Here is a 27,203-nt window from a genome sequence, read left to right as displayed (position 1 = left end):
CAAAGAAGGAAGATTAACTGAGTTTGGGGTTAAATGGGAGCAGGCCTGGGTCCGTTTGGGTCATCAAACATATTCTGAATAGTAAGATCACATCTAACATTTAATTCTACAGCCAATTGAAACCCAGCACCCTGCCAACAACCCGATTATTTTTATTCAAGCAGCAACTGCTGAATCAAGGTCATGAATGTCTTATTGTGTGCTACCAACTGTCTGTTCGCAAGGTTGAAGGTGTATGTTACAATGTTTCATACCACGGTATATTAATAGGATTTAAATGTTTGACTGATAAAATGATGAACATAAAACACATGTCAGCAGATAGATACTGAATGAAAACCTTTTAAAGGCATGTTCCTACTTTTAGTTTCTGCGTAGCAAGCGATAAACCCTTGATATAAGTGAGGAAGGTGTGAGATGGTTTGAGTGCAGGAGGATTTCAGAGTTCCATTTGGAAGGTGAGTGACACTTATTCAGCTGTCTAAAATGTATAATGAAATAAATCTAAGATGCAAATTGCCTGACAATTTATCTGTTGTTTGTCTTTGACAAACAAATAATGTAACATTAATTAATGTAACGGCATTAGAATAGAACAAAAATACAATTTGAGCAAATAGGCCATCATCAGGGTTATAATTAACTAACACATGCTATCAATGGATGGATCAAAACATGTGAAACTATTGAGAAATTGAGCCTTTTCTCTCCCAAGTGATGTAATGTAGCATTTAACATTGTAAACTTCTCATTTAATGTGATTAACTCAACATTGCAGAATTTACAATTGCATACTGTACTGTTGAATGTTACCATCAATGCTATAGTAAACAATTGTGACTATACTAGCAGCTTTAGTATACTAGTTACTGAATGAATGAATGAATGCATTTTCTTTTGTATAGTGCTTTTCCGAACATACATGTGCACTCAGAGTTAAAAAAGAGGGAACTGCCTTTTATACCAACATGTTTCGACCACACCGTGTGGTCGAAACCTGTTGGCAAAAAAAGAGGAAATAGAAACATTAAAACAGCATTTGTATTCAGCCAATAAAACAATCCTTAGGAAAAACACTGTATTTACAGATGTGTTTTCAAAAACGAGGACACCGACTCTGCTAGCCTATAAGATCCATTCATGGGCAGGGCGATCCAGAGCAAAAAGCCCGGTCCCCGGGTGACGAAGCTAGGTTTGGGAGGATCCAGAAGGGCCCTATCCTATCCGAGATATAGGTGATAGATAGATAATCTTAAAATCTATTCTGTAGCTCACAGGCAGCCAGTGTAGAGCAGCCATGGATGGCTTTATTATGGCCGCATTTCTTTGTGTTGGTTAGTAATCATGCTGCAGAGTTACTGTTATTCCTTTGTATCACAGTCTCCGCTATAGCAAATACACATGTTTTTTGAAAGTTACATATGCCTTAATCAATGTGCATGTATATGTATATGCCTCATGTACGTGCCTCGTTGCACATTTATGTAGCCTACTTCATTCTCCCTTGCCCTACATTTATCTAGTTTTGATTGATTGATTGATTGATTTTCATTTTACTATATTGTCATTGTTGTTGTAGTGCAATACGTTGTAGACCACACAACATCGCACTTTGTGTACTGACAAATTAACCTTGTTGTTCTTGTTCTTCAAAATGGTGTGTCCCCCCCTCCACACACACACACACACACTTAGGGATTGCACGTGACTTGAAGGTTCCAGCTGTTACTCGGTAGAGGAGAAAAGTGAGTGTTCATCCATTTTCTATTAAACTAACCTTCAAGACAATTCTCTATTCAGATCTCAAGTCAGCAAAGGCATCAATGAACGCCATCTTTAATTGTGTCTACAGAAAGCCGCCACCATGAGTACGGACGCGGAGATGGCGCAATATGGCAAGGCCGCCATGTACCTCCGTAAGCCAGAGAGGGAGAGAATGGAAGCTCAGTCTGCACCCTTTGATGCCAAATCGGCAGCATATGTGACCGATGTCAAGGAGCTCTATCTCAAGTGTAAAATTATAAAGAAGGATGGTGACAAAGTCACAGTGGAAGTGCTCGACACCAAGACGGTACGTAGTAGAGGTGTCGTGTATATCTAAAATCAACTGCAAATGCACCTGTAATCACAGTACATTCTGAAGTTGTGTTTTCTTGTTTTTATTGTCTATAGGAAAAAACTGTGAAAGAGGCCGATGTGACCCCCATGAACCCTCCCAAGTATGACAAGATTGAGGACATGGCCATGATGACCCACCTCACTGAAGCCACTGTCCTGTATAACCTCAAAGAGCGTTATGCAGCGTGGATGATCTATGTAAGACTTTCTACAAAAAAATGTAGATGTGCTACTGTATTTTTAATTAAGGCTGAAGTGGTAAATGTATATTTTGTGATGAAAATGTACAAAGCAACTAAGTTTTCAACTAATTCTAGTGGAGTAAAAGTACAACATTTGCCTCTGCAATGTAGTGGAGTAGAGTTAAAAATTGGCAATACTAAAAAATAAACTCAAAATTGTACTTAAGTACGAGTACATGATGTACTTAAGCCTTAGTGGTGCTGTTATAATGTTCTCTCTCTTGTCCCCTTCAGACCTACTCTGGCTTGTTCTGTGCAACTGTGAACCCCTACAAGTGGCTCCCAGTGTACGACCAGATCGTTGTAAATGCCTACAGAGGCAAGAAGCGAGTGGAGGCTCCACCCCACATCTTCTCTGTCTCTGACAATGCCTATCAGTTCATGCTGATGGGTAAGTAGTACTGGCCAAGGACAATGGAAACATATTACAACTAGAACGGTTTTGTGCAGTGGTGGAAAAAGTACTCACATTTTTTTTTACTTAAGTAAAAGTATATATTTTAAAAGAAAATGTCTCTGTGACACCTAGGGGTCGCAATCTGCATTCAAAGCTTTTCCTAGAAGCTTTGTTATTGGTCGATTTGCCTGTCAAACAACTGTACCACCTTTGAATGCAGATTGTGGCCCCTAGATGTGTCACAGAGACTACATTTTTTGGGAGCGTTTTACTCATTGCTGGCTGTCTTGCCCATTGGGCCATTGCTCTATAGTCGACTGGTAACGTAGGCCTATACGTGCCTGGGGAATGGGGAACCCGGGTTCGCCTCCCGGCCGAGGCTATACAACTACCTTGTACACTAGGTACTTTACACCACTGGTTTTGTGCTATATACAATATATACATGACTAAAAGTACATCTGCTTTACATTTTACAGATAGAGAGAACCAGTCTGTCTTGATCACGTAAGTTTCTCATGTAGGCCTACTAAGCATTATATTTAAAAAAATGAACATATTAAAAGAACATTGTAATGAAATTCACTAACTGCATTTCTCTGAATGTATGGTCCAGCAGTCCTGGAGTGCTTTTTTGGCCTTTATTGATTTTTCATTTTTCATTTTTTTGGCCTTTATTGATAGTGAACAGTAGACTGACAGGAAATGGGCAGAGAGATGGGGAATGACACACAGGAGTCGAACCCACGACACACTGTCAGGCCTATAGGCGCCCAGACCGCTACACTAGCCTCCCTGGCCTGCAGGCCCCGGGATATACTGACCTGGTCCCACGTTATGTGACCAGCAGGGCCCAACTGCTGATCAGGGTCCCAACACTCAAAACTAATGCTGTAGTCCCTAGACTTTGGAATGCTCTTTCACACCTTTTAAGAGATGCAGGACATTTTTAAGAAATTTGAAAAGCCTTTTTTTTTTTTTATGGTTCGTGATTGTATTTTCCACACCTTGTTGTCCTGCTTGAGATGAATTGCACAGCCTTTTTTCTGCTTTAATAATACCCTATTTTGTTTTTTGTAAAGCACTTACAGCAGAGTTAGGTCCCTCTGTGAGAGGTTCTATACAAATATAATTTACTTACTTACCCCATTCTGGGCGGGAACCCCTTTTGGTGTTTTAAGCATTATGTTATACTTTAGCTGCTGAAAAATAGAAGATCTGCTATTTTCAAATATTTGAACATATATTACTTCAGAGCGAACATTTTTAACTGAAATATTTGTCCTTGACGTGAAAAACGGCATAGAAACATGGGTATTTCATAAAACTGTCATGATTTAGAAGACATTTGTAGAATCTGGTGTCAGGTCTAAATGGGTAATATAATGTACTATTTATTCTTACCAGTGGTGAGTCCGGTGCTGGGAAGACTGTGAACACCAAGCGTGTCATCCAGTACTTTGCAACAGCAGCTAGTTCTGGAGCAGGAGGAGGCACGGAAGCACCGGCGGGTTCTTCTGGGAAAATCAAAGTATGTATAGGTTTTTATAAACTTTTAACAAATGACACACATTTTGAATATAAAGAATTTAGGCTGTATATATATGCACTAGGGGTTTTCAGGGCCACCAAATCTTGTATGATTTTTCCCATCCCACTTGAACCCTTCTGGTGGGAGCATTTGCCAAAAAAAGATCTGATCTACAAGCTTACGTCTATAGTTTAATCTGCAACACAATGTCGATACAATATACTGTAGCTGTGCTTAGCTGCTTCAGATCTCTCTCAGCTAAGGGGTACTTGGCCTGAAAAACGTCAAAGACCGTACTATATCGAATTAGATTCTAAATATTGTGGGCGGCTGTGGCTCAGGAGTTAGAGCAGGTCATCCAATGATCCCTGGGTCGGCAGTTCGAATCTCCTGTCCACATGTCAAAGTGTCCTTGGACAAGATACTGAACCCTACATTGCCTCCAATGAGTTGGTCGGTGTGAGCTCGCCACCATTGGTGTATGCATGTGGGAAGTGAGTGAACCATTGTAAAGCGCTTTGAGCACTTGGAAAAGTGCTATGAAAATGCAATTCATTATTATTTTTGTAAAACATTCTATAGGGGTCACTGGAGGATCAGATCATCGCAGCCAATCCCTTGCTGGAGGCCTATGGTAATGCCAAGACTGTGAGGAATGACAACTCCTCTCGCTTTGTAAGTGTGAAATAATTAAATACTTAATGAGAAATCTTGCAATCATTGCATAATGCAGAGGGATCTTTTTTTAACAAATCATGCTTTATGATACAGGGTAAATTCATCCGAATCTGGTTCAACAATAGCGGTAAACTGTCCAGTGCTGATATTGAGACATGTAAGTTTATGAAATTCGTATTATGATAATTAAACTACTGGTATGTGTGGCCATAGTTTTGTGAGGAATACATTTTGACTTATTTAAATAATAATAACACAACCCTTATAGATCTGCTGGAGAAGTCCAGAGTGACCTACCAGCTCCCCGCTGAGAGAGGATATCATATCTTCTATCAGATGATGACCGGTCACAAAGCTGAGATCATTGGCAAGTTGAAAATGGACTAATATAATGATGCAGTAATTACATCGATTCATGAAAACGAACAAATGTTCACGGCGCTTTTTCTTTTGAATCTCCTTTCAGATATGTGTCTGATCACCACCAACCCCTATGACTTCCCCTTGTGCAGCATGGGTCAGATCACTGTGGCCAGCATCAATGACAAAGAGGAGCTGGACGCCACTGACGTGAGTATTTTTTATAATAGTTGTCTAATGTTAAAGTGTGCAGTCAGTTGCTCTACAAGTGATGATGATTGATTTTGATACATTGTCCCATTTTAGTCTGAAATGTTCTAGTGTCAGTCTCGTTTTAGTCGACTAAATAGTATATCATATGATTTTGATTTTTTAAATAAATGAGTGATGCCTTGGTGGCGTCATAATTACTTTTAAAATAGCCGATCTACAAGCTCACAATGTGTCGCGGCGCGACAAGTTGTGAGCTTGCTATTTTCAGCATGCAACCAAGCATAAAATGACTTTTAGTCCTACTGGAATTCTTCTCCACTAGTCCCTCCCTGACATTTTAGTCTAGTATTTATTTGTTGATCTCCACACTGGCCTGGGAACCCCTACAGGATTCCCCAATCCCCAGGAGGAAGTTGCTAATGTTGCTTGGGAAAGGGAAGTCTGAGCTCTCTGCTGGAACTGTTGCCCCCGCAACCCGATTCAGGATAATCGGTTGAAGATGGATGAATGGATGGATGGATTCATGGATGGATGTTTGGTTATTGCATTATATCACCCATTCTTGAGATAAGGGACAAAACCTTTTTCAAACTGGATTTTTTTTTTTTTTAAGATACATTCAAATCAAATAGATGTATTTGTAGACACAGGTCTCAACTACCAATCTTGAGAAGGAACAGGTTTTTCGCATAACATTTCTTTCTAAAATGGGACATTTATGCACTTAATACCTGATTCATGTCAACTCCGTCAGACACACTAAAATCCCTTTTAATTGAATTTTATCATTTCAACAATAATATAAAGTCCTCAGTTATCTTATAATGGCTTTCAGTAATCAAGTTAAGTAATACAAATCTTTTAATATTATTTTGTTCCAATATCACACTATTATGAAATATCCAATTTCTCAAAACCGTCATTTCAACCTTTATTTTCAATATTATAACATGAAAACCATGTAAAAAAAAAAAAAAAATCATCATTACGTATCATTTCAGTTGGTGTTTCAATACATAAGCACAAAAGATTTGACAGCGAATTTTCTATTTCTTTGGAAATTAACAAAAACATCACGGGACGAACGTCTGACGGAGTTGACGAACATCTGACGGAGTTGACAAGTTTAACTGATTTAGGTTCTAGACCACCTAGGATCTTGATTCTGGTGACTAATCCCACATTTTCAAGGATGAGGAATACGTGGTACTATTTAGATTTGCCCTGTGAACATGGCAGCCATTTTTCAAAATGGCCGCCAACTTTCTGTTATTTCCCAATAACTCAAGTTCTACACCACCTAGGATCTTGATTCTGGTGACTAATCATACATTTTCAAGGATGTGGGATACATTGGTACTATTTAGATTTGTCCTGTGACCATGGTAGACATTTTTCAAAATGGCCGCCAACTTTCTGTTATTTCCCAATAACTCAAGTTCTACACCACCCAGGATCTTGATTCTGGTGACTAATCATACATTTTCAAGGGTGAGGAATACAGTTGTACTATTTAGATTTATCCTGTGACCATGGATGGTAGACATTTTCAAAAATGGTGGACCTGCTATTATTTTACCAATTTACTCAGGGAATATTATCAGAATAATATAAAATCTGTGAATACATTTCTTACCAAGAATTTTCTTCACCAATGTTTGTAAAGGTGTCTACTAACATATCCCACATTGGTTTCTATTTGACCACCCTAGGGGCATGTTTGACAGCTGCTGGAAGTTGGGTTCCATCAACAACCAATATAAGGCTAAATGTTCTAAATTTCATTATGCTTTAAGTAGCATGTGGCATGTCAAACTAGGGGCTTTTCATGATTCTGGATCCATTCCAAGCATTAGTTTTGCACAAAAAACACTACGTTGGCTAAAAACGGCCATAGCCATCATCACAGATGTGATGAGGTCAGCACATGTCGGCACATTTGGGCAAGTGGCTATGGCCAAACTAGGGGGTCTATGGCCAAACTAGGGGTCAAACTCCTTGGGCTAAATTCGGTGAGGTGAACAGTGAGCAGTGAACAGTGAGCGAAAGACTGAAGACAGAAGATTTGGCTTCAGGACCATCAGGCAGGATGTGCAGACACTGAAGGCATCAGTGTCTTTCTCTGTGTCCCCAGCATGTCAACCAAAGCAATGTTACCAAATCAAAGGAGCCTTCACCTCATGTCACCTGGGGCTGGGTGAGCAATCGTATCCTGTATCTAAACTCACAACTAAATACAGACACTTGGCCAGACTGCCGTTTGAAAGGGTCAAACCCCTCATCCTGATTGGGGAAGACCACCCCACCTAATCACACCAACCGAAGAAGTGAGGTTGGGGCCTCCAGGTGGGCCAGCAGCCATCTGCACAAGACTGGGCTGGACCCTGCAGGAAAGCAATCTCCAGCCAAGACAATGTAAGTTGACTATAACAGAGCCCCAGAACACAGAGCTCAGGAGAAGGATGGAGAAACACTGGCAGGAGGCCACCAAGATACAATGCCCCAGAGACCCAGAGTGTGCCACCACTGGCAGTAAGGAGATCAACTGCTGCAGCAAAGATGTCATGAAAGGCAAGTCTCCACCAAAAAAAACCCTGAACCTAATCGGGGTGTCAAGAGACCAAAGTTTCTCCCCCACAGTTCCCTGCAGTGGCCAGTGAAGTCAAACTGTGCATCTGTACCTGAAAGGGGCAAGTCAAAGGCCAGAAAGCCCACCTCCCTTTAATGTCCTGTCAGTAGAAACTCAACCTGCACCTGAAATAAGCCCTTACCTCTCCCAGAGAAAGTTCATCCTTGAAAATGTAATGATTAGTCGCCAGAATCAAGATCCTTGGTGGTCTAAAACTTGAGTTATTGGTAAAATAACAGCAGGTTGGTGGTCATTTTGAAAAACAATGGCTGCCATGGTCACAGGACAAATCTAAATAGTACCACTGTATTTCTCATCTTTTAAAATGTATGATTAGTCGCCAAAATCAAGATCCTAGGTGGTCTAAAACTTGAGTTATTGTAAAATAACAGCAGGTGGCGGCCATTTTGAAAGAAAAATGGCTGCTATGGTCACAGGACAAATCTAAATATTACCAATGTACCCCACATCCTTGAAAATGTATGATTAGTCACCAGAATCAAGATCCTAGGTGGTGTAGAACTTGAGTTATTGTAAAATAACAGCAGGTGGCGGCCATTTTGAAAAATGGCTGCCATGGTCACAGGGAAAGTCTAAATTGTACCACTGTATCCCTCATCCTTGAAAATGAGGTCTTAGTCACCAGAATCAAGATCCTAGGTGGTGTAGAACTTGAGTTATTGTAAAATAACATCAGGTGGCGGCTCTTTTGTAATATGGCTGCCATGGTCACCACGAGACAAATCTGTGATGGCCCCATAGCCAAAAATGTTCCTTAAGGCATGCTCTAACTGTGTGCCAAATTAGAATACTGCCCATTATTCAAAAACAATAATTTTATTGTTTTAGGAACACTTTTGTCAACTCCGTCAGATACACGTCAACTCCGTCAGACACAAAATATGACGGAGTTGACGTCTGACGGAGTTGACAAAATGGCATTTGTTTTCATCTTAACCCTCTTTAGTACAATGTAGCCATTTTGTTTTTGCTTAATTTTGTTAGCTAAACCTAACCCCTAAACTAAAATAATAAACATTATTTTGGAATTCTTAACAAAGATCATAAAAATGTGCAGACGGAGTTGACATGTAAAAGCTGTGACCACATTGTTATCAACATTGTTTGTTTAAAATATCAAACAATTGAATGCTTGTCAGACCAGGTACTCCACTGTTGCAACAAATATAAATGGGACTTGGAAAAGGAGTCTTCAGGCTAAATCTGTCGACAATATTTTCTGATTAATTTAAGACTTTTAAAAAAACCTGACGGAGTTGACGGAGACGTGGGACGAACATTTGATATGAGATATTTAATAGAAAATATAAATTAAAATTAACTGTGTATATTATTTGCTATGTTGTTGACAATCTACTTTAATTTAGTATGTATATTTATGTGATTGTGACAATATTAGACACTTTTTTGGCAGTTTGAAATTGTGGCCACTTGCTGGGGACAGGCTAAATACAGGCCTTTTTGGGTACAGGGCCTGCTTTTAACTAATTCAGATGGAATATGAAAACAATTATAATGAAATTAAGGGCATAATAATACACAATTGTATTACACTTAACTTTGCAAGTGCTTTTATTTTTATGAATTAATTTATTTTTTACATAAAATAAGGCTCTTATGTGTGGGACATGTTTTTTCCACTTTTGTCCCTCATCTCAAGAATGAGTGATATGTTAATTTAATTGTGTTTTTAATCTCATATATTTTTGATGGACAGGATGCCATCGACATCCTGGGCTTCACCGGCGAGGAGAAGACGTACATCTGGAAGTTCACCGGTGCAGTGATGCATCATGGGGTCTTGACGTTCAAACAGAAACAGCGTGAAGAACAGGCCGAACCAGACGGTTCAGAGGGTGAGCATTGTCTTCATCCAAGGTGGAAAGTATGACTATAAGTAGGCTATATCGTATAGTACTCATTATGCAGAATTTCCCATTGCACAAGTTTTCACAAATCTTTTTAATATTGCAGATCTATACAATGCTCCTTCGAACCAATGATATGTCGGACCAAAGTATGCTCCCCGCTCACAATGTGTCACATTGCGACACATTGTGAGCTTGTAGGACTGCTATTATTAGTTCCTTTACACCAGGGGTTCCCAAACTTTTTTGGACCAGGTACCCCTTTTGGGGTAGATATTTTTCCAGGTACCCTCTCATCCTCGCAACACGGATAACAATATATTTACAACCACAAGGAGTGTTTCCTGCAGGAAAAAGCTTTGGCATGGTGCTGGGCACAGGCCGCAATTTTGATTAATTAATTAATTAATTTGATTCATTAATTAATAAGATTAATACATTAAGATTAATTTGTATTATTGCTCTTGTATTGCTATTGGAGACACTGGGGGACACTGGGCAGGCACTGAGGAGGCACTGGGGAGACACTGGGGAGGCACTCAGGGGCACACTGGGGAGGCACTGGGAAGGAACTCGGGAGGCACACTGGGGAGGCACTCAGGGGGACACTGGGGAGGCACTCAGGGGGACACTGTCTAAATGTAGACGTCTAAATGTAGACGTCTAAATGTATACAGACGTCTAAATGTAGACGTTTAAATGTTTACAGAGTTACAGACGTCTAAATGTATACGTCTAAATGTAGACGTCTAAATGTATACAGAGTTACAGACGTCTAAATGTAGACGTCTAAATGTAGACGTCTAAATGTGTACGTCTAAATGTAGACGTCTAAATGTAGACGTCTAAATGTGTACGTCTTCTCTTATGGGGGTCCCTGGCATATCTTTTCAAATGGGGGTCCACGGGCTAAGTAGTGTCAATTTGGGGGTCCTTGACATGAAAAAGTTTGGGAACCACTGCTTTAAACACTTTAGCACTTTATGAACATGAACAAAATAGATGGGTCCCCCCTGGAACTCCCTCAGGTACCCCTGGGGGTCCCCGGACCCCACTTTGGGAACCACTGCTTTACACCACTAATCAATAGTTTATCGTAAGTATTGTAATTTAATACATTCTACATTTTTATGACTTCTTTTAGTGTCTGACAAAATTTCCTACCTGATGGGTCTGAACTCAGCAGAGATGCTAAAGGCTTACTGCTATCCCAGAGTGAAGGTTGGAAACGAGTATGTTACCAAGGGACAAACTGTGCCACAGGTGATGAAGTTACTTTATTTTATTGTTGTTTTACTGAATTCATACGCACCATAATATTCTTAACACAAAATACCATTAGAACGCTAATATCTGTTTCAGTTGGAACTTGCATGTGTCCAGAGACTCCAGACTTAATTGCAGTCTGACATATTTTGACAGTAGTCCTACCCACCAGTAACACCCGTCCCTGAGGGCGAGAAGCGACCTCGCCCTAAAGGGCGGAGGATGCACACATCCGCCTGGGTCACAGCAGATGCACACTAAATGGGGGTGGAAAATGGAGCTATACTTCTTTGGACGAAATGTAATAAATTCACATCTCTACTAATAACTTATTTCCCCATTTCCTTAGGTCATGAACTCAGTGGGTGCCTTGGCTAAGTCTATCTATGAGAAGATGTTCTTGTGGATGGTAATCAGGATCAACGAGATGCTGGACACCAAGCAGCCAAGAAACTACTATATTGGTGTGCTGGACATCGCTGGTTTTGAAATCTTTGATGTAAGCATGGACTTTTTGTTGTTGTTGTTGTTGTTGTAGATTAATTAATTCACAATTACATAACCGGGAAAGCATATGTGTCATTTTAGATACCTATATCGTCTCTGTTGGGTGGTACCCAACTGTTACTTCCAAAAGTAGAAGAACTAGCAGATCTACATATACTGTAGCTACATATGTTTTTCAGAAAACTTCGGAAGACATTATAGAATCGGTCTCAGGTCTTAATGGGTTAAGAGATTAAAGTAGCCTAATGATATTATTTCCACCTACAGTACAACACCCTGGAGCAGCTGTGCATCAACTTCACCAATGAGAAACTGCAACAGTTTTTCAATCACACCATGTTTGTTCTGGAGCAAGAGGAATATAAGAAAGAGGGCATACCCTGGGATACCATTGATTTTGGCATGGACTTGGCTGTCTGCATTGAGCTCATTGAGAAGGTAATATATTGTCTGCATTGAGCTCATGGAGAAGGTAATATATTGAGCCTATAATCTTGCAAACGTCTAGATCCCACAAGAGTGTGTTGCTGGGACAGAGAAGTGGGAAACCCGTATTTTTCATTTTATATTGTTTTTGTTTTTGGTGATTTTTTTTTGTTGCTTTTGTCTCCTTCTTCACAAAGCCCATGGGCATCTTCTCCATCCTTGAAGAGGAGTGCATGTTCCCAAAGGCCTCGGATACCACCTTCAAGAACAAGCTCTACGATCAGCATCTCGGAAAGTGCAAGGCCTTTGAGAAGCCCAAACCTGCGAAGGGGAAGGGCGAAGCCCACTTCTCCCTGCTCCACTATGCCGGTACCGTGGACTACAGGTGAACGGAACCTTATAATTTATACAGTATATATTATAATTATTTATATTAGGGATGGCTTTGGGAGAGAAATTGTACTAACCCACTTCTCCCTGGTTGGACTACAGCGTCACAGGATGGCTTGAGAAGAATAAGGATCCTCTCAACGACTCTGTGGTGCAGCTCTATCAGAAGTCTTCAGTTAAACTGCTGTCGGTGTTCTATCCTCCTCCTGAGCCTGAAGGTATGTTTATTCATATTGTAACGTTTAACCAGCTAACTCAATGACTCAAGCTAACTAGCTAGCATCCCACTTCTGACCCCAATGTAACGTTTCACGCACCGAGCTGGGATCGAAACCCGGTCTCCAGCTCGGCAGACCGGCAGGCAATAGGCCACGCCAAGCGAGGTAGCTGGCTTGGAAGAGAAAGTTACGGCCATGTATTTTGCGGGGTCGTTTACAGTGAAGGTATGTTTATTAATTAATAGAAGATACCATACAGATTGGACTAAATGTATTCATTGAAAGAGAGTTACATAGTGCCACTTAAATATTATACAGAATCTGTCAATGAGGGGGGCATTTTAGTAGTAACTAAGTAACTAAATACAATATCTGTTGACTTCAATAATGAAGAATACATAATTTGTTATAGTTATAGTTATAGTTAAAAGAAACTGTCCGCTCAAAAATCTAATATTTGTCAGATACAGACAGATACTTTATACTATATAATTTCTAATATCTAACAGATAATACAAAGAAAGGAGGCAAGAAGAAGGGTGGTTCCATGATGACTGTGTCTGCTGCTTTCAGGGTAAAGAATATTTATTCATTATCATCATTATAGTCATAAAATAAGCACACTATATTTTCATGATGTAAATAAACAATGTTGTAAGCTTATAAATCAGCGAATATCTGGAGAATAAAATAGGATTTAACGTAGGTTGTATGTTTTACCCAAGTATTTTAAATAATAATCAAAATCTGAAAAGTAACTAATGGTTTGAGATAATTGGCTCTATATTATGTCTCAATAGGAGGACCTATTTGGCTCTATACAGTATTATGTCTCAATAGGAGGACCTATTTGGCTCTATACAGTATTATGTCTCAATAGGAGGACCTATTTGGCTCTATACAGTATTATGTCGCAATAGGAGAACCTACTTGGCTCTATATTCTGTCTCAATAGGAGACATCTGGGAAGTGATAATGAACCTACTTGGCTCTATATTCTGTCTCAATAGGAGAACTTGCAGAAGCTGATGACCAACTTGAGGGCCACTCATCCTCACTTTGTGCGTTGCCTCATTCCTAACGAGTCCAAGACTCCAGGTAAACACAGACAATAAGAACATGCATTAAATACAACTTAGGCCAGTGTGTGTCCTATAATAATAATAATAATAATAATATGTTTACAGGCCTGATGGAGAACTTCCTGGTCATCCACCAGCTGAGGTGTAACGGTGTGCTGGAGGGCATCAGGATCTGTAGGAAGGGCTTTCCCAGCAGAATCCCATATGCTGACTTCAAGCAGAGGTATTCATTCCTTTTCTTCCAGGTTTTAGTTCCATAACTATTAACAGGAGGCATGCAACACAGTGTTAATTTTGACAGCAAATTTTGATTTAGTTTTAGCCATTTTAGTCTGAAAGGTTTTAGTCTAGATTTAGTCGACTAAATCTACAGTTTATTTTGTCGACAAAAAAATATTTTGGTGAGTCTTGATGGCGTTGTTGATAGCTGATTTTACACTTGGCTGCATGAAAATAGCCTATCTTCAAGCTTACAATGCATTGCAGCGTGACGCCTTGTAGAACAGCTATTTTCAGAGTGAAACACCAGAGCGCAGCCAAACATAAAATGACTTGTCTTTTAGTTCTACTGGATCTCTCTCTGCTGATCTCTTCTCCAGTAGTCATTTTTAGTCTAGTCTAGTCATTTTAGTATAGTTTGTATTTGTTGGGGGCACAGTGGCACAGTTGGTAGTGCGGTCGCCTCACAGCTAGAAGGCCATATAGGTTCGATTCCTGCTGGGGATGCTGTGGGCGCTGGGGGTATGTTCTATCCTCTGCGTCATCAGTGCCCATACCCGAGGCGGGGTTGGCGAAAGGGTCTTTCTGTGTGGAGTTTTCATGTTCTCCCCGTGTCCCCTAGGGTAGGTACCCTCACAAAAAACATGCAGTAATCCTGGTCTCTAAACTACCTCCCCCTGGCCAGCCGGGGTGCCTGATGGAGGGGAAAGGAACTGGTCGGAATAACATGTTCCTTCCACGTGCTACGTTCGGCCGGGGAAACTCTCCCCTGTCAGTCAAAAGAAGCGGCTTGGACACCTCATGCATAGAAGGAAGCATGAGGTCAGTCCGCTGCCCCCTCAGGTTGGCAGAGGAAGTGTAGCGCCCAGGATTACATTAGATAATTGACACTGGGTGAAAAAATGGGTTGCAAAATAGTGGGATAAAAATGATTAAACAAATATTGTTTGTATTTGTTGACAAAAACTGTTAATATATTCTCAGTTTTTGTTATCATAGCTTAGTTCTAGTTTTCGTCAGTGAAATGTTTTTGTCAACGAAAGTTTTTCGCCTTAGTTTTAGACGACGAATTTAACACTCACTTTTGTGCAAAACAGGTACAAAGTACTGAACGCCGCTGCATGTCCCGAGGGCCAGTTCATGGACAATAAGAAAGCTTCTGAGAAGCTGCTTGGGTCCATTGACATACCTCACGAGGAGTATAAGTTTGGACACACCAAGGTAAACACACTGCGCCAAAATAGCAGATCTACAAGCTCACTGTGGGCTTGTATATCTGCTATTTTCAAATGGCCAAAATGTATATATATAGTGCTGAAGTGGTTACTGTTTTGTAATAATAATCAAAATCTACAAAGTACCTAGTAACAAAAGTTTTCAAATAAATATAGTGGAGTAAAAGTACCTACAACATTTGCCTCTGAAATGCAGTCGAGTAGAAGTAAAAGTACTGAATAATGGACATACTTGAGTAAATTAAAAGTACCTCAACTTTGTACTTAAGTACATCACTTGCAGTAAATGTAATTAGTTACTTTCCACCACTGATATTTATCTGAGAATCATGTCTCGTATACCAAAACAGATTTTGGTATACGAGAGAATCAATGAGTGAATTATTTTAATCTAAATTTCCCATCATCCACTGGGCCAAGCAAAGCGTTCTGATCGGCTTCTGTACGCCTTTGCTGTGGTGCAAATTACGCGCGATTAATTCTTTTTAAATCCCGTAATTTTTCTGGAATGAATTAATCAAAATGAATCCGTTAAAGTCCAAGCCCTAATAGTTATATGTATAATATATCCAACATGCAGGTGTTCTTCAAAGCTGGTCTGCTGGGTACACTGGAGGAGATGAGAGATGAGAAGCTGGCCATCCTCGTGGGAATGACTCAGGCTCTGTCCAGAGGGTTCCTCATGAGGTTGGAGTTTGTAGAGATGATGAAAAGGAGGTATATACTTTGACCACTTCATTTTATATGTAATATTTAGTTACATTTTCTTATGGTACACTTTTTACGGTATACTTTTTTAAATTACCGGAACTGTTTTCCACCCAAACAGAGAAGCCGTTTTCTGCGTCCAGTTCAATGTGCGTGCATTCTGCAACGTGAAACACTGGCCATGGATGAAGCTGTACTACAAGATCAAGCCTCTCCTGCAGAGCGCCGAGACGGAGAAGGAGCTGATGAACATGAAGGAGAACTACGAGAAGATGAAGATTGACCTGGCCACCGCTCTGACCACGAAGAAGTCACTGGAGGAAAAGTTGATTTCTCTGGTGCAGGAGAAGAATAGCCTTGCACTGTCAGCCTCATCGGTAAGTAATGTTCAAGTTTCAAGGTTGTACTTTGTTACATCTTGTATACAGGTGCAGTGTCACACTTGAATCTTTTCTCATATCTTACTTCATTATGTTATTGTCCGGAGTCACTATCACTGACACGTTTCCTCCTTTATTTATTTTTTTACCACAAGGGAGAAGATGCTCTGAGCGACGCCGAGGAGAGGTGTGAGGGTCTTATTAAAAGTAAGATCCAGTTGGAGGCGAAGCTCAAAGAGACGACCGAGAGACTGGAGGACGAGGAGGAGATCAATGCCGAGATGACGGCCAAGAAGAGGAAGCTGGAGGACGAATGCTCTGAGCTCAAGAAGGACATTGACGACCTGGAGCTAACCTTGGCCAAAGTGGAGAAGGAGAAGCATGCCACTGAGAACAAGGTTCACGATCATACAGTACACTCTATGACACTGGTTCCCAAAATATGGGTCGGAGGGACCACTAGGGCCCGCCACCCAGGGTCTAATTTCTCTTTTGGGTCTTGAGCTAAAATGTTTGGGAACTACCGGTAACCATTCCCTGACAACCAGGGGTCAACGCCATGCTTGCTTGTGGTGGACATTTGACAAAATTACATTTTTGCCACGGACATACAAATGAGCGGACAATAATATTACCAGAAACACATAAAGCGCTTGCACTGAATGATCATAATAGGTCTGTAACTCCGAGTGGAACCAAATGGACCCTTACGGGTTCATTTAAAGTTAAGGGGGGGTCCTTGCAAATAAAACATTTGAGAACCACTAGTACTAGTTGGACTCTTTATGCCATAGTGTCATAGAAAATCAGTGGCATAAATATTCTGAAGAAAACCTGGAGACTTGACATTCAGTAGTAATTGGGTCTTACAATCAAAATAAGTACATAATGGCGTGTAAAAAAGAAACTCTAAAGTCTTTTTTTGTACAGACTTGAATTTGATGACCCCTGGTGACAACACAGTTCTGTTGGGCTTATTCAGGTGAAGAACCTGACCGAGGAGATGGCGTCCCAGGATGAAGGTCTTGCTAAGCTGACCAAGGAGAAGAAGGCCCTCCAGGAGGCCCACCAGCAGACCCTGGATGACCTGCAGGCAGAGGAGGACAAAGTCAACACTCTGACCAAGGCCAAGACCAAGCTGGAGCAGCAAGTCGACGATGTGAGTTCATCGAGTCAATCAAGATGTTTCGAACACATGTTTATTGTTGTACTGAATGATTCATTGTTTTATTTTTATTATTATTATTCTGCAGCTGGAGGGTTCTCTGGAGCAAGAGAAGAAGCTCCGCATGGACCTGGAGAGAGCCAAGAGAAAGCTGGAGGGTGATCTGAAACTGGCCCAAGAATCTATCATGGATCTGGAAAATGACAAGCAACAGTCAGACGAGAAGCTAAAGAAGTAATGTGGAAAACTATACTACTACTACTACTACTAATATAAATAATCATAATCACAATAATCATAAAATCATAATTTATTAATAATAACAATATGAAATGTCCTTGGAGAAGGAAAAAACACCTACAGAATGACACTAAAATATGATGTACTGTATTCAACAGGAAGGAGTTTGAAGTAAGCCAGCTTCTGAATAAGATTGAAGATGAACAGTCTTTGGGGGCTCAGCTGCAGAAGAAAATCAAAGAACTCCAGGTATTTAACACCTAAAATGTAACCGCCGCCCTAAACCCTGTGTACTTGACCAGGCCCCTCCATGGGTCATGAGTAGATCACAATTTTCACATGTTATTAATATATCATCAATTTTGCCAAGGCTCGTATTGAAGAGCTGGAAGAAGAGATTGAGGCAGAACGTGCCGCCCGGGCCAAGGTGGAGAAGCAGAGAGCCGACCTCTCCAGGGAACTGGAGGAGATCAGTGAGAGGCTGGAGGAGGCCGGCGGCGCCACCGCTGCTCAGATCGAGATGAACAAGAAACGCGAGGCCGAGTTCCAGAAGCTGCGTCGTGACCTCGAAGAGTCCACCCTGCAGCACGAGGCCACCGCCTCTGCTCTCCGTAAGAAGCAGGCCGACAGCGTGGCGGAGCTGGGCGAACAGATCGACAACCTCCAGCGTGTCAAACAAAAACTGGAGAAGGAGAAGAGTGAGTACAAGATGGAGATCGATGACCTGTCCAGCAACATGGAGTCCGTCTCTAAGGCAAAGGTAAAGAGTGGAATGTCTGTGGATAATTCTTGAGTATAATTCTTATTCAATGATCTAAAAAGAAGGCACAAATGGGGAAAACATTTGATTGATCCCACTTCTGCCAGTTTCGTTTCTAAACAAAGTGCTCAATGCAATTGACCATTGAGAGAAATGTGTAGAATATTTCTGTAAAAAGTGACATAATAAATGTAGGTCACTAATTGAATATGTCCATTGTTTATTAACAGGGAAATCTTGAGAAGATGTGCCGCACCCTTGAGGACCAACTCAGTGAAATCAAGTCCAAGAGTGATGAGAATGTTCGCCAGATAAATGATATTGGAGCTCAGAGAGCAAGGCTGTTGACGGAAAATGGTAAATATTCTTGGAAACCTACCTACTGCACATGGTTTGTCAATGGTACCATCAGTGGCGTGCACAGATACACTAGGGGGTGCTAGAGCACCCCCTGCCCTTTTCCCTGTGCCCTTTTGGAGAAACAAAACATATTTTTCATTTTTATTTTGGTACGGTGTACACTGTACAGTATGTGGACCATGGTGACATAGATCACTTCTTCATAAAAAGCTTCTAATATATTATTTAGGCCCCAGCATCTATACATCTCACACTATTAAGGCAACCGGCCAGTTCTGCACAAGGTGCCCTTTTTTCACTTGAGCACCTGCCCTTCTAAATGTCTCTGCAGTCTGCACGCCACTGGGTACCATTTCATGTTTAGCGATGATAATGTGATTAACAGTGAGTTATACCAAGCCTTTCACGAATATGTATCCAACAAACTTGTTTTAAAAGAATATTTCAACTCCAACTAGGTGAGTTTGGTCGTCAACTTGAGGAGAAAGAAGCCCTCGTCTCACAGCTCACCAGAGGCAAGCAGGCCTTCACCCAGCAGATTGAGGAGTTGAAGAGACACGTTGAAGAGGAGGTCAAGGTGAGGATCTTTTATTTTTTTTAACAGGCCTTATATTTGTAACTGAAACATGGAAACGTTGTCGCTTATTACTTGTATACCGTGTTAATAAATTAAGGGCCTAAATTGTCTGAGCTGCTCCAGTGCCTCCTCTTCTCTTGTTATATTTTTGTATATATTATATTCAGTTGACATCATTTGGGGCATTTTTCTTTCGTCAGGCCAAGAACGCCCTGGCCCACACTGTGCAGTCAGCTCGCCATGACAGTGACCTTCTGAGGGAGCAGTTTGAAGAGGAGCAGGAGGCCAAGGCGGAGCTGCAGCGTGGAATGTCCAAGGCCAACGGCGAGGTGTGTCAGTGGAGGAGCAAGTATGAGACTGATGCTGTCCAACGGACCGAGGAGCTGGAAGAGGCCAAGTAAGTACCACTCACTATACAGTACAGTGAGTGATCAGTGTTTTACACCATCAGGTCTCTATACCAGGGGTTCTCAACGTTTTTGGTGACCCCCAAGGGGTCACGACCCCCAGGTTGAGAACCCCTGCTCTAAACAGTGATAAGTGTTTTACACTATCAGGTACCACTCTCTACAGGGGTTCTCAACCTTTTTGTCTGGGGACCCCCAAAAGCAAACTCTTAATTTCCATTTCCCCAGTTATTCAGTTGCAAAAAAACTACTGGTACGGTAGTCATAGTCATACTGGTGCTCATGAACCAACACATACATAGGCAGTAGGCACACACATAGGTGAACACGGACATTGCTGTTCCTTGGAGTGGTTGCACCACTCAAAAATATCACCCACAATGATTTGATTCCATTCAAAACTGACCAACAGGAAGAAGCTCGCACAGCGTCTTCAGGAGGCTGAGGAGCAAATCGAGGCTGTGAATTCCAAGTGTGCCTCTCTAGAGAAGACCAAGCAGAGACTCCAGGGTGAAGTGGAAGACCTCATGATTGATGTGGAGAGGGCCAACGGTTTGGCTGCCAACCTGGACAAGAAACAGAGGAACTTCGACAAGGTGCCTTGGCATACAGTAGATTTTTTAAAATGTAATGTTTTTTACCCCTCCATAAAGTGGAGTAAATTACATAATGCCATTATGGTCAGTGGTACATTTCTTAAGTACAATGTTGAGGTATTTGCTGTACTTTACTTTTTCCCAATTCCAATACTTTTACTTCTACTCTCATTTTTTTGATTATTATTATTACAAAACATACAGTACAGTAGTTCAGCCCTATATACATTTTTTTTTTTTAAATAGCCGATCTACAAGCTCGTCTGCTATATTTAAAAATATTGAAATGGGACATTCTGTATAGTGAGTACTTTCTACTTTTGGTACTTCAACTACATTTTAATACCAATACTTTTGTACTTTTACTGCATTTAAATTCCAGACTAATATTTGTAACGGAGTAGTTCTACATTGCAGTATTGATACTTTTACTTAAGTAAAACAATTGAGTACTTTTTCCACCACTTTGTTGTAAGAGGTTTAACCCATTTTGGGCGGGAACCCCTTTTGGTGTTTTAAGCATCATGTTGTACTTTAGCCATTGAAAAATAGCAGATCTACAAGCTCATACCGCGGCACCGAGTGCGTACATGAGCTTGTAGGTCTATAATCTATATACTGTATATTCTTTCAGAGCGAACGTTTTGAATTCAAATCTTTGCTTCTGGGTGGTCCCTGGAACACATATTTTCAGATGCGGGTCCGTGGCCAAATATAGATAATTCTGGGAGTCCTTGACATGGAAACATAGGTTTTTCAGAAAACTGTCTGATTTAGAAGGCACTTGTAGAATCGTCCTCAAGTCTAAATGGGATAAAGAGGAGTAAATGACACATGTCATTATGATGTGCACTGCAGGTCCTGGCAGAATGGAAGCAGAAGTACGAGGAGGGCCAGGCGGAGCTGGAGGGAGCACAGAAAGAGGCTCGCTCTCTCAGCACTGAGTTGTTTAAGATGAAGAACTCCTACGAGGAGTCTCTGGACCAGCTGGAGACCATGAAGCGTGAGAACAAGAACCTGCAACGTGAGTCTGTCTCTATACGTACTTCTTTCATTAGCAGCTTCGTTTCAATGTTTTTGGCCAACTTGTTTTGAGCCAAGGCTGTTTGTTAACAGGTCCTCATTTTAATCCGTTTAGTTCATGTGTGTTTGTTTAATATTCAAAGTAGATGTAAATATGCCTTTAAAGGTTTTTAAAGTCAATATTCTACAAATTTCTCTCAGTTGTCAATAGAGGGTATCGGCATGCATAAAGTGAGTGGCAAAGTGAGTTTAACATAGATTAATGCTATCAGATTTCTGTTTGGTTATGATGATGATGTCATGCGCATGCATACCCTCTATTGAGGACTTTGTTTAGAAACGAAGCACTATAATTGGTGTCAAGTGGGATCAATCGCTGGCCATCAATCAATGCATTTAGAGTTGAAGATGAATTGTAGATTAGGCTAAACCCAATTTATTCAAATGCATTTCCGATTTTTAAATCAATGCAGAGGAGATCTCTGACCTGACTGAACAGATTGGTGAGACTGGAAAGAACATCCATGAGCTGGAGAAGAACAAGAAACTTGTGGAGACAGAGAAGGCAGAGATCCAGACAGCCCTGGAGGAAGCCGAGGTATGATGTGTAGATGAAGAAGGCAATTGTTGCTATATTAGATTTTGTACCAAAAAGATTCAAAAAGTGGAGTAATGATTACATTTGTTACATCTTAGGGTACGCTGGAGCACGAGGAGTCCAAGATTCTTCGTGTCCAGCTGGAGCTCAACCAGATCAAGGGCGAGGTGGACAGGAAGCTGGCAGAGAAGGATGAAGAGACGGAGCAGATCAAGAGGAACAGCGCAAGGGTGGTTGACTCCATGCAGAGCACTCTGGACTCTGAGGTCAGGAGCAGGAACGATGCCCTGAGAATCAAGAAGAAGATGGAGGGAGACCTGAACGAGATGGAGGTTCAGCTGAGCCACGCCAACCGCCAGGCCTCTGAGGCCCAGAAGCAACTGAGGAACATCCAGGGACAGCTTAAGGTAGTTATCACACAATCTGTTTAGGCTGCTCCTTTTACAACTGACATTTTGGGAATAAGATTTAGAATAGTCACCAATCAGCCAAAGAGGCTATAAAAAAAAGCAGCAATCTCTTTTAAACAAAATGTTTTCAAAAGGCAGCCAACAAAACCTGAGTAATGTGGTATTTGGCAGAGTAATACCGTACACTACTCGTTACTGGGTAAAAAATAATAACATTACTAATAATGTAACTGCCCAAAACACTGATTCTATGTTTATTTCAGGATGCCCAACTGCACCTTGATGATGCCATCAGAAGTCAAGACGATATGAAGGAGCAGGCGGCCATGGTGGAGCGTAGGAACGGCCTCATGGTGGCAGAGATCGAGGAGCTGAGAGTGGCTCTGGAACAGACGGAGAGAGGCCGCAAAGTGGCCGAGCAGGAGCTGGTGGATGCCAGTGAACGCGCTGGACTGCTGCACTCTCAGGTAAGTCAATGGAAAAAAGGAAAACTCTCAGCTTCAAATATTGAACATTATGATATTCGATGATACTTATAATCGCACAAAACTGAATCTTTGTTTTAGAACACAAGCCTTTTAAACACCAAGAAGAAGCTTGAGACTGACCTGATCCAGGTCCAAGGCGAAGTGGACGACAGTGTTCAAGAAGCAAGGAATGCAGAGGAGAAGGCCAAGAAGGCCATCACTGATGTAAGTTAGGATGCCTACCCTCATCTGATAGACGTCCTCAGGTCATATTTCATATTAACGTATATAATTGGTTGATTGAAGTATTTATTAACAGTTTGCAGAATTACAGTGCATTTCAAGCTCAATACAAAAACTGTCAACTGTGAGTGGAAGAGGGTCCACCTTTTTCAATTCATCATAACATTTAGAGATGTACAAATAATACACTTCTATATAGTCAAAAACAGGAAATCATCAGATTTTACGGGGCCAGTTTCGAATTGCAGCCGTCCGTAGATGCCCTTTGAGAAATGATACAATGCAACAATGACATTCCAGGCTGCTATGATGGCGGAGGAGCTGAAGAAGGAGCAGGACACCAGCTCTCACCTGGAGAGGATGAAGAAGAACCTGGAGGTCACAGTGAAGGACCTGCAGCACCGTCTGGACGAGGCTGAGAACCTGGCCATGAAGGGAGGCAAGAAACAGCTCCAGAAACTGGAGTCTAGGGTAAGAAGTGAAGTTTACTTCAACACAGCTTAGTCATAGACAATGAAATAAGACTAAGAAGAATTAAGTTCATATATATCATTCAATTCTGAAGGTGCCATAGTCGTATACAATGAAATAAGAACAATTAACATAATTCAATTAAATTCTGTAGGTGCGTGAACTGGAGGCAGAGGTTGAAAATGCACAGCGAGGCGGAGCAGACGCTGTTAAAGGTGTCCGCAAGTACGAGAGGAGAGTGAAGGAGCTGACATACCAGGTACTATATATAGTATATACCATGTTCACTTCAGTGACAAAATGCCTAGATTGCATGAACATACGACTAATGTTATAAATTCACTGTCACTTCAGACTGAAGAGGACAAGAAGAATCTTGCCAGGCTTCAAGATCTGGTAGACAAACTGCAGATGAAGGTCAAGGGCTACAAGAGACATGCTGAGGAAGCGGTAAGACTTTAAAAAAAAGTTGGCAACCACACCAAGGAATCATATGAATCATATTTGTTTTATTGATTAGTGGGGTTGCTATATTGCTGCCATAATCAACCACACTAAGGAATCATAGGAATACATTTCTGAGCCACTTAAGCCCTATACAACAGTAGGCTATATTATTTGTTGGGGCTCTATACTAGGTTTGCTCCCTTTTCCCCTCTAAACCAAATCTCCCCGCCGAAAACATCTACAAGCTCATGAGTCATGATGACGCATTGTAAGTCTGCGGTTGTGTTTGTTTCGCCAAAAGATGTTTTCACTGAATTATATTATGACATGACATGCCCAGCATAGGGATGCTAGGGTCATAGGGCCATAATATGGAATCATAAGAATCAGTTATGTATAAAGCTGGTATGATGTGAACACACCAGCAACAGCGTGTTCTTCACTGTCTATTTACAGTAGAAGCTTTCTGTTAATGCTCGGCACAATAAAGATAGTCTCCACAGTAGATCTCTAGATTGGCATGGCAGAGCAACCATGCCATAGAGAGCCATGCTACACACCGCGGGTCATGTGTGGATACTGTAGCCTGTTAATTAACATATGGGCACTGATGTACCATGAGTCCAAGCACTGCACACACATGCAGTGTGTTTTCCGGCATCATGATAAAACTGCACTACCCAGCTGCCATTGGAAAGTTTCTACCTGGGTGCCAAGTCACACCGAATGTCAACATTAACAACACTGTGGACCCAAGACACTCATGAACATGCAACATCGGCCACTGCATTAGCTGCATGCAGCCACACTTTACAATTTCCTGAAATTGTCTTGTTTAATAAACCATAGACAGTAAAGAAATAAGAAAGTGACGCAATTGATTTTAATGGGACCATAATTTACTAAACTCATAATCATGATGATTTAAAAAACACTTTAAACTATAGCGATGGAAAATATAAAGTGTTTATGAAAAGGTTGACTAAGGTTATAAAATCAATTGTAAAGTTTGCCCAAATTAAAACCTCATTGAGACATTGAGATTTAACGTATCGCAAACGGTAGAAGAAGGTGAAATTAATAGGAACAGCAGGCTGAACGAAAACGAGAACCCTGAAATGCCCCCTGGTTTCTTTGAACTATTACTGCAAGATGAAAGTGTTCAGGCTTTCAAAACATCATCTCTATCACATTGTAGGAGGAAGCAGCAAACTCTCACCTGACCAAGTGCAGGAAGATTCAGCATGAGCTGGAGGAGGCAGAGGAGCGTGCAGACATCGCTGAATCCCAGGTCAACAAGATGAGAGCCAAGAGTCGTGACTCCAAGGTAAATACATAATGCAATATAAAGAAGGCACAGTATGTTGGTTATCATTAACTGATATTTAACAAAAGATTTGTGTTGAATATGAGTCTAAATGTGTATTCATCTTTTAACAGGGAAAAGAAGCTGCAGAGTAGTTTCTTCAATCCAAGAAGGCACCCTAAAACGTCATAAAATATGATGCATTTAGGGCTATATTTAATAAAGCATTATACATACCGGTATACACGTTTTGTTAATGGTTGTTTTCATTATCTGTCTGTCTGTGTGTCTGGGAGCTATAGTCTTGCAAACTGGAGGGAATGCCCACTGAGAAAACTACTTTCTGGCTTTGACAGCCCATTCATCCAAACAGAAAAGTTTGATTGCATAAACAATGTTAAACTCACCAACATTGCAGCTGTACGAAAAGCTTGAATTATCCTCTATCTGCAAAGTTTTTGTTTCATGAAAATCCACCATAGAAACGTTATGAGCTACTTTCTGTCAAGAAATGCCCTGCATTTGATTATTTTCTATAACACAACATGCCTCCTGCATTATGTGACATTTAGAAACAGGTGGTACGCCGGACGGTTGAGTGATTTCCAACGAGCGCTTCCAACACTGCTGCTCAATGTTTTGCCACTCAGTCTAGATGAGGGGGGCGTGTCCTGATGGGAAAATCATGCATGTGCATTGTGCATACTGCTGTGCTGCCAGTAGGCCAAGGAAGTCAATTCCTGCATAATGTTTCATACAATAACCTGGTAACTTTCTTGAGGCAATGGGCAAGGCAAGGCAGGGCAATTTATATCAAGTCAAATTGGTTCATAGATCTGAAATGTAAGGTAGCTATTTTGGCTATATAAATTTGTTAATTTGATTACATTCACTAAGGTGATAGCTGTGAATTATAGCCATCTTGTAACACAGAGAACATATTTTTACCAGCATTAGCGTAGTATATGTCCTATAAGACATAGATGGTCAATATCGCCCAAGTTATGTTGTTGAATTCTCTTTTCCGGAAGATCAAAGCTCAATTGATAGGCTATATGAATGGATATCATTTATATACAGTAGGCCTATATATTGGTTTGCGACCCACTGTTTGGGAAACTGTGATTTTAGACAATTACATTTAAACCAAAACCTCTCATATCAGCGTTCCTGCAGGACAGAATCGTTTGAAATGGGGTCCATGGCCTCATGAAAATCAATATATGGGTCTGAAACAGCTTGAAACCCCCTGCTGTAGAGCACTTTCAACTACAGAGCAATGGTTCTCAAATTGGGTCGGGGATGCCCGGGGGTTCCTTGCGAGTCTCCAGGGGGTCCTGAGTAAAATTAGCAAAACCGTTCCCCCTCTTTTTTTTAAGATTCGGGGGGCTTTCAAGATTGAAGAATCTTGAAACATTGTTGAAACATTTTAATAACACAAATCTCTTATGGGAGTCATGCCAAATACATGTAATTTTAAAGGTGTTCTTGACATGAAAATGTCTGGGAAGCACTGCTACATGTAGACTATAGAGAGCAATAGAGGATATCCAATTCAATCACATGAAGACATTTTAACAAGGTTTCAGAGACGATAAACAGATGCGGCGAAGCCCAACAGTTATTTCCCATTTGTCTCCCCCCC

General features: G+C 41.0%; 1 protein-coding gene across 1 annotated transcript; it reads left to right on the top strand.

The window, feature by feature from the left end:
• The first annotated feature begins 361 nt into the window (after positions 1-361).
• Positions 362-25,800, top strand: LOC308314726 (myosin heavy chain, fast skeletal muscle-like). The gene is made up of 42 exons (XM_080762387.1): positions 362-458; positions 1,696-1,745; positions 1,853-2,071; positions 2,173-2,316; positions 2,595-2,751; positions 3,237-3,264; positions 4,165-4,288; positions 4,871-4,963; positions 5,060-5,123; positions 5,235-5,333; positions 5,433-5,536; positions 9,907-10,045; positions 11,202-11,320; positions 11,673-11,822; positions 12,098-12,268; positions 12,454-12,641; positions 12,749-12,864; positions 13,374-13,438; positions 13,875-13,962; positions 14,052-14,169; positions 15,263-15,386; positions 15,981-16,117; positions 16,230-16,485; positions 16,644-16,886; positions 17,471-17,647; positions 17,742-17,887; positions 18,052-18,142; positions 18,264-18,653; positions 18,884-19,010; positions 19,472-19,590; positions 19,791-19,987; positions 20,410-20,593; positions 21,452-21,617; positions 22,090-22,214; positions 22,313-22,621; positions 22,888-23,091; positions 23,191-23,316; positions 23,635-23,805; positions 23,960-24,064; positions 24,160-24,255; positions 25,451-25,579; positions 25,693-25,800. The coding sequence occupies exons 3-42, from the start codon at positions 1,865-1,867 to the stop codon at positions 25,711-25,713; spliced, it is 5,817 nt and encodes a 1,938-aa protein (XP_080618513.1). The 5' UTR covers positions 362-458; positions 1,696-1,745; positions 1,853-1,864; the 3' UTR covers positions 25,714-25,800.
• Positions 25,801-27,203: the final 1,403 nt, after the last annotated feature.

This window comes from Protomyctophum bolini (assembly GCF_963924005.1).
Source record: "Protomyctophum bolini genome assembly, chromosome: 4".
Classification (NCBI taxonomy): domain Eukaryota; kingdom Metazoa; phylum Chordata; class Actinopteri; order Myctophiformes; family Myctophidae; genus Protomyctophum; species Protomyctophum bolini.
Note: the sequence above shows the minus strand (reverse complement) of the source record. Positions and strands in the feature narration are given on the sequence as shown.